Source organism: Colletes latitarsis, chromosome 10 (assembly GCF_051014445.1).
Source record: "Colletes latitarsis isolate SP2378_abdomen chromosome 10, iyColLati1, whole genome shotgun sequence".
Taxonomy (NCBI): domain Eukaryota; kingdom Metazoa; phylum Arthropoda; class Insecta; order Hymenoptera; family Colletidae; genus Colletes; species Colletes latitarsis.
This window is the reverse complement of record NC_135143.1, coordinates 24868561-24884902: the sequence shown is the minus strand read 5'-3', so window position 1 is coordinate 24884902 and position 16342 is coordinate 24868561. Positions and strand designations below refer to the sequence as shown.

Sequence of the window (16342 nt, the reverse complement as noted above, 5' to 3'; positions counted from 1 at the left end):
TTTTAGTTTTGCAGAAAAATTTCAGCATCTACCCCCTGTCGATTTATCTTAAAACTACGTTTTTGATTTTTAATACATTTGTTTGACGCTGTACGAAATTATTGTCTAATATTTTTTGGTAGGTATCCATGAACTCTACTTCACAATTAAATTTCAATGAGATATGTTCACTATTGTAGGAGTTATGGCCATTTGAAAATTGAACTACTTGTATGGGGGTTTTCTCACTTTTCGGTGTTAAGGAACAACATTTCGAATATTTTTGGAATTTCTACTTATTTTTCACTAAAATACGCGTTGTTTGCTTTTTGAAACACTAAAATCCTCCAATCCGTTCCGTAGTTATGATGTTCTAAACATACGCATGAAATTTCAGTGAAACATATCAATGTATGGTCAGACATTATATTTTCGGTAAGGAATTTTTTTCTCGAAAGTGCGTAGGATTTCGGGGGTATGTGTAATGACCAAAAATGATTGTAATTGACCCTTGCAACTAAAAATAATTTTTCCAGAATGATTTGAAATTTTTTAATTTTGCTGAAAAATTTTTCCATCTTCTATTATTCAATTTTCTTGATTTCCCGACAAACTATTCCTGAGATATAGAACGATACAGACGTCGACATTCGTACACTTCATATTTTTGGACGCGGGTTATCTAAAAATATCGAGCAATACAAAACACTGTAGTTAAATTTGCTTAGAAAAACCAAGAGATTGTACATAACACTAAGTATTTTGTTCCTTTTGTATTCTACATGAAAATATTAAATAAAAAATTATTTTTGTTAAAATGTCGTATGCGTGTCTAGTTTTGCTCCTTACTGTATAAAATCCCTGTCTTTAAACATACAATAAAATTAAATATCGATTAAGCACTGTTCGTAATTTGTATCTCGACAAGTGCAACTTGTTCGCATTTAAATTCTCGAAAAATTTGCGAACGTTATTCCCCGAGTCCCGAAAAGCAAACAGAAAGAAATTCGTAAATACCAGTGCCTCGAAAAACACAGAAAAAAGTAGGATACCAACGAAAACACAATCACCAGTTGCAGGAACAACGCCCCTAGCTTTTTAATCTCAAACTTTTAATCGCTTTTTTCCTCTCGACCGCTGACAGTAACATACGGACGGTATCGTTGTCCCGTTTTCATTCACAATTCCCCCCCCTTCCCCCCATTGAAGTTTCGCGTTTCGACCGAAACTGCGAGCTTCTGTCCGCGTTTCGCGCGTCTGCGAAGTTGGAAAGTGAGTAATCACGTTACAAATATGAAAAAGTCGCGACGGCATTAGTCCCGGGACGGGAGTTGACGTTCCCTAAAATCCCGAACTCCTTTTTATCGGGAGTCGGAAAACAGCTACGAGAGTGACTTTGGCTGCACAGGGCTGTTACGGTCCGCAGGGAACGTACAGAAGAGCTCCGGTGCGTTTGAAACTACCATTCTGCCTGGGGTATTATTTTAGAGACGTGAAAGACAGGATAAACCGAAGGTTGGTTTTGATACTTTACGTTACGGTTCGAGAGCCGTGCACCTGAGGATTCTTCGTCCGCGGAAAAGTCGAAAGTCTTCGTTTCTTATTTTTCGGTCCAAGCCTCGAGCGGATACGGCGGCTCGATGAACTTGGAATTCTGGAGATGATGATCGCGATAATGTTACGTGTTTGTCGGTTAATCGAGTTCCCGTGTTCGATGGATTTCCGCGAACCAGCTAAAAAAAATTCGTCGAGTTAATGCACGACGCTGTTCCGTAAACGCTTTTTCCCAGTGATTGTGCTGGGTGTCGAGAATGAACAATGGTCCTTCGTGTTCGATCGTCTAACAAAAAGCGTCGATACGTGCCTCGAACCGGCTCGAGGCGCGACTGATTCCACTCGGTGTATTGATTTTAAGACAAGAATGAGTTTAAAAGCGTCTTTATTCCCTTCCGGGTCGTAAACCACCCCCTTGCTTCTCCGCGCGCCGCACAAACTCGAGGATAATTTTTCTAATGGTCGAAAACCAATTTATGTAGTAGTTTATCACCGACAGTTGTGTTTTCGGTTTGTAATTATTTTTAAATTTTCTTACGACCACACGAAAACTATCCGAACGCGTTAAATTTCTAGCTTTCAATATCTGAAACTTGTAACCAAAAGTTTTAACAATACGAGGGGAAAAATAAACGAGTTGTGGCGCTTGCTTTGCTGCGGGTAGGAACTCGTCAAGGTACGTACTCGACGATGGTGTGAATTAAACAATTATAAATAAAACTTAGCATTGTTTAACATTCCAACGCAATAGTTTAAACAATTCTTAACAATATGTGGTATATGAATAATGAAAGGGCCCATCAGTATGCGTAAATAATAATTTTTCGCGAAATAATTTGTCCATCGACGCGTAAAGATGGCTGACACACGCTGCGCTCTCCCCACTCCTCCGCCACTATATTAAAGGCTCATGCGGAGACTTACGTGTCTCATTCTCGCGGGGGGGTCCAAGGGTGGCGGACCTCCTGGCTCGGTGGGTATCCCGGGATCATCCTAGGCTGACCAGTGGCGACCAGGGGGGACCAGGGGGACCAGGGGGACCAGGAGGACCAGGGCTGACCAGGGCTGACCACTACTGACCAGTGCTGACCAGTGCTGACCACTTGACCAATGGTGAGCTTGTGATGACCAATTGCGTCTACTTGCTGGTCAGTGGTGAGCTCTGTTCAAATTTTCCCCCTCTCTTATTTTATTGATGCCAAATTTACTTGTATGTTTCTGAGTACCGTTTGATGGAAATATTGATTTTGTTTGATTTACTGGTTTCTGTTTCGTTTCTATGGATGTTTCCCCTTATCGATATTCTCTTGAATTGTTGGTCATTCTTGTTCTTCCATTATTAATTTTGACAATCCTAGTGGTATCTTAAGTATATGTGGTCATTTACTGTTTCTATCTTTCGATTGTTTCTGGAATTCATGTCTGTCTCTAACAAGAACTGATGTTAAAAGACGATGTACGATAAAATACTGCTTTCACTTCTTGTTATTTCGTACAATCGTCTGGCTCTTTCCTGCGTACATCAGTATCGTCAGTTGATTAATTATGATTTTTACTTTGATGTTATTTGTGATGTGGTTTCGACGTTCCGTTCATTTTCTTTCGATTATCAGTATCGTCAGTGGATTAATGATAATTTTTACTTCAATGTTATTTGTGATGTAGTTTCGACGTTCCGTTCATTTTCTTCCGATTATCAGTATCGTCAGTTGATTAATTGTAATTTTTACTTTGATGTTATTTGTGATGTGGTTTCGACGTTCCGTTCATTCTCTTCCGATTCTGACTCGATAAAAATATTCTCAATTCGTACCATTCATTGACTCCAGCTAGGTATATCAGCATCGTTTATTAATTAACTACAATTTTTATTTTGTCTTTATTTGTAATATTCTTAGGACATTTTGCTAAGTACACTGCTTGCTAATAGAATAAAACCCATACTAACATACATCATTCAATTCTTTAGGTATGACTGTTTCTAAATTTCGTAGGTTGTCCAACTTATAGATTTTCGTCAGCTCCATTAAGTGTTCTTTAATGATACTAACACAAGTAGCAGTTTTTGTTTCAGGTCAGATCTATTGTAGATCAATTCCAAGGACATCGAGGGAGGACGCTACAACCGCCGAGGGATTCAACCATCAAGGGATTCAACCACAGAGGGATTCAACCACAGAGGGATTCATCCGCCGAGGGATTCAACCATCAAGGGATTCAATCATCGAGGGATTCAGCTACCAAGGGATTCAACCACAGAGGGATTCATCCGCCAAGGGATTCAACCATCAAGGGATTCAACCACAGAGGGATTCATCCGCCAAGGGATTCAACCATCAAGGGATTCAATCATCGAGGGATTCAACTACCAAGGGATTCATCCGTCGAGGGATTCAACCATCAAGGGATTCAATCATCGAGGGATTCAACTACCAAGGGATTCAACCACAGAGGGATTCATCCGCCGAGGGACCTTCAATTCCAAGTACATTAGTCTTAAGCTTCGTCGCGAATATTAAAATTAACGTCGAAGATTTCTCTATTGTCCGTGTTGCCGCGCCCTACCAAGTAATTATTGACCAAGTAGCTTCACTTTCTCTCGTCCTCTCATTTCCCGCTTCGATCACCACTGCTTTAATGTAGAAAGCAAGTGATCGGCCGTGTAGTTGGTCCAAAAGATATAATCGCCTTCCCTTGGTAGCTCGAGATATCAAGGGCAGTAGATTCGATCTTAAGATCCGCTGCATGGTTTAGCATCGCGTCGCGTCGCGTATCCCACGACTTAGCTTCATCCCTTCTTAAAAGAGATAATTGCTTGGTACCACTAACTTAGAAAATAGGAGTCTCGTTTTCTCCTATCTTCTCAATTTTAGTTCCGAATCTGCTAGCTAAAATTTCGACGTTAATTTTAAGTCTCTAGTATATCCGCGTATGTGCCACGCAATTGTTTAACAACTAGCTTCTCGTTCATTCGTTCCCTCGTTTCTCGCTTCGATCACCGCTGTTTCGTAGAACGAAACATGTGGTCGGCCGTCCAGTTTGTCCGAAAGATCTAGTCGCCTGCCAATGACAGATCGATTTCTAGAAATAGAAATCAATCTACCAAGGGCAGTGTCGATTCGATCAGAAGATCTGCTGCACGGTTCAGCATCGCGTCGCGTCGCGTCTCCCAGAATTTAGCTTCACCCCTCTTTTTAAACAAAACAATTGCTTGGTACAATTAAACTAGACTTAAGCATCGACGACCATTGTACGCGTCCTCGTTACATGCCAAGTAATTAATAAACAAGTAGCTTCTTCTCCTTTCGTTCCCTCGTTCCCTGCTTCGATCATCATTGTTTCATTGAACGAAACATGTGATCGGCCGTCCAGTTGGTCCGAAAGATCTAATCGCCTTCCTTTGGTAGCTCGGTCGAGGGAACATGGTTCTTCGCTGGAAGGTGTGGAGCTTCCGTATCCTGCGGAAGCGCATACCTTCCAGCGGAAGTCGATCTTGTCTCAGGTACTCTCTCTTTGTCAGACAGCCTAAGTCGGGTCCTTCGGGCTCCCGGCGGGTTGCGTTGGAGAAATGGAGACCTCGATTCAAGGTTGCAGCATCCATCTTCCTATAGAGATCGAGTTAGCAAGGGCAGTAGATTCGGTCCAAAGATCAGCTGTACGGTTCAGCATCGCGTCGCGTCGCGTCTCTCACTAGTTAGCTTCGTCCCCATATTAAATCAAATAATTACTTGGTATGATTATCTAGATTTAAGCTTCGCCGACTTCATTGTACGCGTCTTCGTTACATGCCAAGTAATTAATAAACAAGTAGCTTCTTCTCCTTTCGTTTCCTCGTTCCCTGCTTCGATCATCATTGTTTCATTGAAGGAAACATGTGATCGGCCGTCCAGTTGGTCCGAAAGATCTAATCGCCTTCCTTTGGTAGCTCGGTCGAGGGAACATGGTTCTTCGCTGGAAGGTGTGGAGCTTCCGTATCCTGCGGAAGCGCATACCTTCCAGCGGAAGTCGATCTTGTCTCAGGTACTCTCTCTTTGTCAGACAGCCTAAGTCGGGTCCTTCGGGCTCCCGGCGGGTTGCGTTGGAGAAATGGAGACCTCGATTCAAGGTTGCAGCATCCATCTTCCTATAGAGATCGAGTTAGCAAGGGCAGTAGATTCGGTCCAAAGATCAGCTGTACGGTTCAGCATCGCGTCGCGTCGCGTCTCTCACTAGTTAGCTTCGTCCCCATATTAAATCAAATAATTACTTGGTATGATTATCTAGATTTAAGCTTCGCCGACTTCATTGTACGCGTCTTCGTTACATGCCAAGTAATTAATAAACAAGTAGCTTCTTCTCCTTTCGTTTCCTCGTTCCCTGCTTCGATCATCATTGTTTCATTGAAGGAAACATGTGATCGGCCGTCCAGTTGGTCCGAAAGATCTAATCGCCTTCCTTTGGTAGCTCGGTCGAGGGAACATGGTTCTTCGCTGGAAGGTGTGGAGCTTCCGTATCCTGCGGAAGCGCATACCTTCCAGCGGAAGTCGATCTTGTCTCAGGTACTCTCTCTTTGTCAGACAGCCTAAGTCGGGTCCTTCGGGCTCCCGGCGGGTTGCGTTGGAGAAATGGAGACCTCGATTCAAGGTTGCAGCATCCATCTTCCTATAGAGATCGAGTTAGCAAGGGCAGTAGATTCGGTCCAAAGATCAGCTGTACGGTTCAGCATCGCGTCGCGTCGCGTCTCTCACTAGTTAGCTTCGTCCCCATATTAAATCAAATAATTACTTGGTATGATTATCTAGATTTAAGCTTCGCCGACTTCATTGTACGCGTCTTCGTTACATGCCAAGTAATTAATAAACAAGTAGCTTCTTCTCCTTTCGTTTCCTCGTTCCCTGCTTCGATCATCATTGTTTCATTGAAGGAAACATGTGATCGGCCGTCCAGTTGGTCCGAAAGATCTAATCGCCTTCCTTTGGTAGCTCGGTCGAGGGAACATGGTTCTTCGCTGGAAGGTGTGGAGCTTCCGTATCCCGCGGAAGCGCATACCTTCCAGCGGAAGTCGATCTTGTCTCAGGTACTCTCTCTTTGTCAGACAGCCTAAGTCGGGTCCTTCGGGCTCCCGGCGGGTTGCGTTGGAGAAATGGAGACCTCGATTCAAGGTTGCAGCATCCATTTTCCTATAGAGATCGAGTTAGCAATGGCAGTAGATTCGGTCCAAAGATCAGCTGTACGGTTCAGCATCGCGTCGCGTCGCGTCTCTCACTATTTAGCTTCGTCCCCATATTAAACCAAATAATTACTTGGCATAACTAAACTAGAAGATCGGAGGGACTTGGGTTCCTTCTATCTTCTTAGTTTAGTCATTCAGATTGTAAAATTGCGAAAGGGAGATCGATGGAACTTGGATTCCATCTATCTCCCTTTGGGTCTCCATTCGCAGCAACCTCCTCGTGGTGAGACCTGGGTAATATTATTTAACGTTTAATTAATAATCGTATCACTCTTAGCTGGGTAATGCAATTGTTAATTAAAAACTAAATAATATTAGCGAATTGGCTGCGATCCGCCTTGCATAAGTCATCATAAATATAGAGTTTCTTCACTAGATTAGTTTTGATTCTCATTGATTCATCAAAGATTCTAGAGTATTGTCACAGACGAGGCATGCGAGTAGATCTTTCATTCAATGTATTCTCGAAACCCCATTATCATTTTTGTGTCATTCGCAACGTTACCCTCAGATTTAAAAATAAATTTTAATCCCTTCCATAGTCAATTCACATGTATTTGCGCACACACTACAGCTGTCTATCCATCAATGCTAATTCAGTGAATAGTTTTTCAACTGACCGCCATCCATGAGAAGATGAGCTAAAATCAGCTCCGAATTTTCAGGTCGGTATGGCAGTCAGATTCGGCCGTGAAAGTCCATAAGGTGAAAAGTCTACTTTATAATTTTATAGAAAATAATTTTTTTAGAATTAATTAAAAATTTTTTTTTTCGTCGAAAAATTTAGGCACCTACCCCCTGTCGATTTTTCTTAAAAATTCCTTTTTCATTTTTAGTAATTTTGTTTGACGCCCTACAGAAAAGTTGTTTAATACTTTTCTATAGGTACCCATGAGCTCTACTTCAGAAAAAAGTTTCATTGAAATATATTCACAATTGTAGGAGTTATGGCTGTTTGAAAATTGGACCATTTTTATGGGGTTTTTATTGGACCTTTTTTATATACTTTCCACTAATAAATCTTTGGCAATAAAAATTCTGCCTCGTCAGCGTCTAATTAAACGTTCGAATATTCTTTGCGTATCTCGTAGACGAATGTAATCCCTCGATTTTCGAGTACGATGCTTCAATGGCCAGTGGTCCGATACGGATTCGCGAATATGTACATCACCGGCAACAATCTGCTCTTAACAATACGCGTCTGGCCAGTGAAATCTGCTCGTCACGACAACGCCATAATTAATTCGACGGACCATATCTGTGCACGGTGTGATATTAGTCTATACCATGTATTGCAGAAATTTCGCCGATATTAATTATTACCATCGTCCCGTCAGACACAGTCCGTTCGCAAATTTTGTGCAATGGCAACTCGTCGGAAATATGCTTCCCAGAAATTCATCGCGATCGAAAGGGTCCGAACATGGCAAATTCTAACTTTCCTGCAATGCCGCGATTGCTTTCAATGTTGTATACCATCCTATTGTCTGATTATGTTTATTCCTAATGCCTTTAATTTAAACATTGAGATTGAATGATTAATAGAATCAAAGCATTAGAAAAGTCAGTGTAAACAGTAGCAACATGCAGGCCTTTATCCATACAGTTGGTCAAATAATGATGATACTCCATAAGGTTACTCACAGTCGATCTACCGATAACGAAACGATAATTAAGTTTTCCATAATCTTAGGCGCGACATTTTGAGTACTAATAGGTCTAAAGTTTGAAACTGACGTTGAGTTAGTAGAGTATATTTAGGAATGTGTTAATATCACACGTAATTATCGGTATATTTCCGTCATCGTAAAATTCTATTAGAGAAAGGTCCAATGTTTATGAATTTTTTACGTTTGTAAGTAAATTAAACGAAGATCACATTTCATGTCTAACAATTATTCAATCTTTGCATGTGCCATCAAAATATCTAAAAAATCACATTCTATTTCATTCTGAAACCCACCCCACAACACTTGAATCTCAAAATTGTATAAATAGAATGATCATGTAAACTCTGTACATGCAACTACTAATTATTTCGCTAAAATTTTATAATCTACATTTTGTTGATCCTCGCGTATCATATCTTTTGTACTAAAGGGTTTTTCTTCCCATTAATCACTAAATAATAGTAATAAAAACTGAGGAGCTACTTTAAGTCCTTGGTCTCGAGGTTGCCTGAAAATGTTAAAAGTAATAAATAAATTTGTCTTTCGTAAAAATGCTTCAGAGCAGACAATGGCCCCTCGTATTGGGCCGAAATGGTGGAAATTAGACGCACTTACCTTACGATGTGATTAGTAGAGAGATGAATTATCCAGCTGGTTATTAGATCACCATCGTCCCACGACGAGATTTGTCGCGTTAACAGGCCGTATCGTTAAATTATCGATCAGGACGGGTGAAATGTAACGCGAAGGCGCGATCGTGAAACGTCCTCGCTACACTAACGGCAACAATCCCGCCACTTATTGAATCACGCGACCGGAATACACCCCGAGAAATACGATTCATTTGCATAATCAATTTTAATGCGGTCTGTATAACTACGGTATAATGCCACGCGACACGTCTACGCGCGAAATTAATCAGAGTATACCGCCTGTGCGGTCGCTAATTGCTATTGTCGTTCGATTTCAAGCTTATCGGCGGTGTCTGGCACAACAAGTTAATTACTTCGCGACGAAAGATTAAACGTTGTCCGTCGGAACCGGATAACAGAGTTTTACAAGCGTGGCTTCGCGAGATACGACCGGTCACGCGAGTCTTTCGTATTCTACGAAAAATCAAGGTACGTCGAACTTTTATAAAACCGAAAATAAAACGAATACGATTTTCTTTTTGTATTCGTTACGATATCTTCCCAAACGAAAATCAACGAAAAATGTTTCTTTGGAAGGACGAGTGGTTCTTGTTTCGTGCAAAGTAGCCCGGCGCATGTTTTGATATTTTATTCGTTTATTTATTTCTTTACTTATCGACACACTCGCCCGTCAGACACGTCCAATCGCGGGACAGGGGACGAGCGTCGCATAAAATTGATTTCCATAAAATCAGCGTTACCCTAGAGCAGAGCCCACGTGTTTCGAAGTTGCTCGACGATCGATCGAATGATAACAACATGTACATATATTTATTATTCGTGTATTTATCAAACGCATAACGATGAGAATAAAACGATCGAACGGCGACGAGGAGGCTTCGAATAAATCGCGCGTCCAAGAGCGTTACGGAACGTTTCTCGAGTCCCGAGTGGTTCGAGAGTTCTCAAGTTTGTCAGAGTTGAAAAACTTTCGAACTGCCGGGGGAGTGGGGGGGGGGGGGGGGGGGAGCTAATACGACGGAAAATAAAGAAAAAAGATCAACGCTGATGAAATTACCTAGGTATAGCGAGAATACACGGGGCAAAGTTGCCAGAAACGAAAGAAATTGAAATGTTTTAATCGCTTACCGGATGATCAAGTTTTTGAAAATTTCCGAAGCAACGAGGCTCCGCGTTTTTTCATGTATATTTACGACTCAGACTGGTAGCAAACTTAGAACCGCGATACTGAAAACGAAACGCAATAAATTGGTGCGATTCATGATCACGATTCTCCGATAGTTGGAACATTTACTTGGTAAAACGTCTGAACTCGAAATATCCGAATTTAGAATCATTCTTGAATAATTGATTAAATTCGATTTCGAAACCTTGAAAATTATTCAGACATTTAAAAAACTATTCATTTCACGACGGAACTCATAACGCAGTATCAAAAGCATCGTACAAAAACACGTTTAATTCTCATCGTTATATATTAATAAACGTTTTTCGTTCAATCGTCCCTTTGCATTTTGCGACTTTGATAAAAATTTACAGTGACGTGCGCGGGACTCCCTAAAAATCATTGCTTTGTCCTACAACGGAGTTTCGCTCAATTTTCGTACACGGGAATGAACGTTCTATTATTTTCAATAATTGGTTTTTACGATTTTTGGTTCTTCTTTTGAGAGATTCTTCGAGTCGAGCTGCAATTTTTGACAAAGTCGTGCATCCTTACAATTTCTTCAAACGCCGTTTCGCAGGACGAACTATTATATTCTGTTGCACGGCGAGTCTCGAGTTTGGCGAAGTGATTTAACGCTGCGAAAAAACTTTCTTTCCCCGTTATTTCGGTACAAGTATTCCCCGTTGTTTCACTCTAATTAAAATCGACCGTACAACCAATTACCTCTCCGCTAAGAAAGAAGCAAACGAATCCGCGTTAATTGCATTTTGAAGTTAAGTCGGAGTTAATTGTATCGGCTCGCAACGAAAATTCTATTTGTTTAACGCATTTCATAATTGTCGTATTTGTAGAATATTCAGAAAAATCCTCCACCCAATAAAAACGTTATTTAGAGCTTAACGGGTTAAAAGATTTATACGGGGGCTTGGTTTGTTTAAATTCCTGCGAATATTCATAGGGTTGACATTGAATTATACACAAAGTTCCCACGCTATAACTGCTGAATTTCTGGCTATTGTAATTCCACATCAAGTCCATTTAAACGCCCTACTCTTGGCTTATCTTTCAAACTAAAATCTCCACTTCTGAAACTTGCTAACCATCTCCTACGGGCACTCACATTCACTGCCCCATGCTAATACGAATTATGAATGTCTTTTGCTGCTACGTTTGCCTCGGAACCTTCGTGAAACTCGTACAGTATGGCATGACGAATGTGCTCGCTTGCTGGTTAACGACTTGAATTGTATCAATAAACGAAAATTTATATCATTTCACGATCTCAATCATCGTCTGATCGCGAAGTCGTACACTACTTTGGATTTCTTTTTACGAGCACTATTGCATCACTCAAAAGCTCTGTATTTAAACATTTTTAATATCATTTTGATTATCGTGTTCTACGACTTTGTATACTGGGGCTTCCCGTTTATCGAATAAATAAAAGAAATAAAATAAAGACGATATCGTTTAACACGTTGGCTGCCGGTCTAAAACCGTAAAATTGTTTACGAGACCGAAACTTTGATTTTAGATAATTGTAAACTACGCAAAAAATTGATGAAACCTATTAAAATTCATTTTCTTTAACATTTCAACTTGAGAATTATTTGTTTTAGTTCCGCTGTTAAAAGTTCTGTCACCCATATGTGGGTCACGTGGCAGTCGAAGTGTTAATATTTAATAAGGCTTCCTTTCAGCGTGACATTTGATAAAACATTTTTCTTCTCGTAACGATAGAAACTTTGCATTGCATGAACTACGTCGCCCCTATTCGACCAAAGAATTTTAAACGACGTAAGATTCACGTTTTCCCGTCGCGAAAGCGTTAACATTCCCCAGTCGTGTTCGACTCTATTCGAAACGAAAGTGACAACGTGAATTACTTGCACCGAAGTCGACTGATCGTTTAATTATGTACAGCAGCTGGCGTCGAGTTCCCCGCAAAAAACGCTCGTCGCGACGTCCAGCCGGTTTTAATCGACAAAGCGATATTGCTGATATTCGTTATACCTACTCGATGTTATTCCGTTATTATAGGAGTAACGCGATCCCGTGGCCACCATCTGGAAGAAGCGTGGCCCCGGAAATCTCGACCGATATCAACGAGTTTATCTAGAGAGCAATTCCATCGGAAACTGGCGTCTTCCCCTTCCGAATCGACTCCCGACCGTGGCCGTCGGACTCGATTATCGAGATTCGATGCCGCGTCACGGACGAAACGAGCATAAACGTGATCACGGCGTCACATTCAGCAATCAAAAGGTACAACAAACGGTAGCACGCTGAACTTGTCGAAGATCGGCAGTGAATTAAGCGGATACGTTACAAAATACCTATTTCCTAATTAAATCCACTTTCCACGGGCAGCATTCGATGTCACTGGGCGGCCAAAATGTTTGGATACGATATTTCATACGACCTTTCGACGCGTGTCTTGCCATCGGTCGTTCGAGATCGAATTTGAATTTTGAACAGGCTGCCTCCGCGAGCCGTCCAATTTCAATCTCGTCGCGCGTTGTTCGGGGAAACACCTCAAAGGATACACGTCCCCGATGCGACATCCTCGGGATTCGAAGCTCGTTTCAATTTTATTCGCGAAATAGAGACGGATACCAAGCAATCCTCGAAACGATCGCGTCGACGAGATTAGAAACGAGACGACGTGAATCCTCGGACGTAAATCAGCCTGGCGAACCGGTTGTTCCTCGAATCGCGAACAGAAAGTACGGGAAAGATTAGATTTAGCGATCCGTTGTGTCCTTCGAATTCGATCTCCTCGCTGTGCCCCCTAGGATGGTCATTTAAATATTATCTTGCGTGGAAAATAGAGCAAACACGGTGAAACGTGTCCCCGGTCTCCGATCTTAAGGGATAAAATTATAATTTAAAGTCAAGTGCCTCGCCCAGTGAAACTATAATCGATGTGTACCAATTAATTATCTCTTTTTTGCTGGAGTCAAATATTTACCAAAGGACACGTTTTCCAGGCTTGCCGACACACTTTCCACGGCGAGTATGGACAAGTGTCTACTAATCTATCATCCTGCACACCTAAATTTTCGAAGCAACGAGTGTCAAATATTTGATATTCGAGTTTGTTCGCCCCGATCGGTACGAAATTGTCCATTTTGGACACGGTCGAGTCCTCCGGGTTTGATCGAGAAGGTCCTCGTCGGAAAGATGTACGCCAGTGTAGTTTCGCGATAATTGCAAAGAGCAGCCTCTCCTCTCCTGGAGGATCCAAGCTCTCGCAGACCGATATGCATAATTAAACCGTTTACTTAACAATTAGAATACCGAATGGTGCGACGACGAACAGAGACTGCGACGATCGACAATCGGATCGACATTGTGCATTTCGAGACAAATCACCGATAATTTATCGCTGCCCAGGAGTAAAAATTTTCAGGAGTATTCGGAGATACGGGCTTGGTAATTCGGGCTTCGGAGGTAAATAATTGACAGAGAGAAATGAAAATTATTCTTTTTCTCCGGAAACGTTCGTAAACGCTTGCAATTTAGCTCTCGAAAGCATTACAATTTTCAGAAACTGTCCAGTTACGGTCAATAAATCATCCGGTTGCGGTTATAATTATTCACCAGCGATGCGTCGAGTATGCTCAACGGTTCGTCAACAATCATCAACTATTCAGCTCGGATCAGGGAATATCACCGGCCCGTTCCACTCGCCGTTTAACCAATAAATTTTCAATCGATCGGTGATTTTCGATCGACAAATAACCGCGCCATTGGCCGGTCCTGAAGTCACGACCGCCATCAACTGTTCGTCGACGCCGCGCGACGAAAAGTCGCGCGATTCAATTTTCCCCGATTAATCGAACAACCCCATTCATAACCTAACGCGCGATCTTAACAATGAAACTCGATCGTTAATCTAGCGGCAGACTCGCGTCGCGTGAATTATGTACAACGTATTTACAATTCGGACTGATATGACGAACGCGAGAGATCGAGGATCAGGGATGCTCGATCCTTGCTAAAATCGATCCTGAATCGAATCGTTAAAAAATTCTGCGAAACCGATCGCGCGAAAAATTGTTCGACGGATCGTTCGTCTGGTCGCAGCGATTAATTTTACTAGAAGGTGTATCGATTCTATGGAAAATCGACCAGAATCGAGCATACCTAGCGAGAATTCGTCCCTCAGCCTCGTTCGGGTGACGACTCGTCCACAAAGGGCGGTTTATATTATTTACAAATCGACTTACGCATACGGCAGAAGACTTCGAATAAGCGGCTAAAGTGATATTTACAGAAGCGTTCGCGAGGCTCGAGTCGCTGCGTGTCGAAACCAGGGTTATCGTATACGATTAAGCGTCGACTAGGGCAATTTAGAGCGAAAAAATTTAATAAAAAGAACGGAGGTCGAACTTGCGATTTGTGGGGAAGTAAAACACCCTGATCGAGACATTTGCGATCTACGGTACGTAGCAGGAGTAAAAAGTTTTCGGCCTGACCACGATCTTTTATACATATACTGATATTGGTAAAAGCTATTGTTTATTTTTGTTATTAAAATGGTTCGATTCGTCGCTTTGAAATTTATCGAATTTCCATTTTGCAAATAGTTTCTGTGATCTAGAGCCAAGTTGCGAGACGGGTCCTTCGACTTTGCATTTTTGAGAGAAGACCAACGTTATCGTATCGATTCCCGATTTAAACCAGAATGCAAAGTTTCAGTTTCCAACCTCTCACAAAGTTTCAACAATTCCGCAACTTGTTGGGTCTCTTTTTAACAGATGGAAGGATTCCTCAAACGAATGTCAAATTTTTTCGTATCTTAAAACTGGCAGAATATAAAACGTCGATCGTAGGTCGGGGGCTGGCTGCTTTAAAACTGTGCTACGCACACGACCCAGATAGAAATTTATCATGATTTAACGAAAGCAACAAAAATGTGTATTCAATGTCTTGCGTTTACCATCGAAACTCTCAAGGATCGTACGACTTTTAAGGCTTTCGAATCAGGTTCGAAGCGTTCCAAATCCCATCACTAAGCCTTGTGAATTCGCTATAAAAACAGACGAATAAAGATGGCGAAGCTTTTCTATCCGCGACGAGATCGGCGCATCTTGCCCGCGCCTCGCGAGTGACTTTGTTCGATAAAAGTAAATGTTTACCTACGGCGTGGATAAATTCTCGGTTTCGTTCCAAGCGTATCGCGCAACCCCGCCATTTTCCCTTCGCGGGAAAACACGCTCCCCTACCTCCCCCGTCGATCGTTTGAAAGACTAAAAATTCTCATACGGCGATCGTCCAAAAAGCATCGGTGTGCGTCGAACGGTGAAAAAAGTGAAATCGTGTTCGAGGAAACGTTTCTCGTACGGAGTCTCCTCGAAACTATCGTCTTATTTTTCTTCTATGTTCCTCGTCCGGTCGTTCGCCCCGCGTGGGTTTCGTTGAAAACTTTTTTGTTCGCGTGGCGCGATCGCCGTCGATGGATCCTGAAAGACTCGAACGTCTTTTGCCTTTTACGTTTTTACGCGGCCCGCTGAACGAATTTACCAATTACGAGTGTGCATTGTTTCGCGAACGAGTGGATAGAAAACCCTAAACATCGCATCGAGAGACGGAACACCGAACGAAGGATCTTACCTCGGTCTCCGTCAACGGCATCCTCATTGTTCGAATCCCATTGTCAACTTCGGTATTCGAGGAACTAGACTTTGAACAGTCCACGGAAACACGATCACTATTCTTACACAGTGACCTCCTCGGAGAACCTGCTCTTGTCGTCCAGGTTGATGACTATGGCGTGTGTCCTGGCGTGGCCGGATTTGCTCTTGCCCCTGTCCTTCGCCTCCACCTCTTTGTCCTCCTGTCTCGTCTCCGTTCCTATATCCTCCGTGGCCGGTCTACCGGAAGTGGAGACTGCTACATCGTTGGTTCTCACCTTTTTCTTCGACTCCGCTGGAACCGTAGCTTCAGACTCTTTGGAATTCATCTCCATGCAGGCCTGACACCTCTTCTTCTCCTTGGACTCTCCACCTGGACGAACGTAACATTTTTCTATTTCAATCTTTCGATTAACCGCTCAGAATCCAGAGAATAAAACGTAAGCATTGCCTTTATAGAGAGACTA

At 42.1% G+C, this 16342-nt stretch overlaps 1 protein-coding gene across 2 annotated transcripts in view; it reads right to left on the bottom strand.

The window, feature by feature from the left end:
• Positions 1-9805: 9805 nt before the first annotated feature.
• LOC143346682 (metabotropic glycine receptor) overlaps positions 9806-16342 on the bottom strand; it is a 144565-nt gene continuing 138028 nt past the window's right edge. Inside the window, exons 13-14 of one of the 2 annotated variants that reach the window (XR_013080491.1) lie at positions 12958-16248; positions 9806-12908 (exon numbers count right to left, since the gene is read on the bottom strand). Coding sequence is in view for 1 of the 2 variants with exons in the window: in XM_076775018.1 (XP_076631133.1) it covers positions 15959-16248 (290 nt within the window). In the remaining variant the exon portion in view is untranslated. Of the gene's footprint in view, positions 16249-16342 lie in introns of both variants that reach the window. The other variant, XM_076775018.1, reaches the window with a different exon arrangement.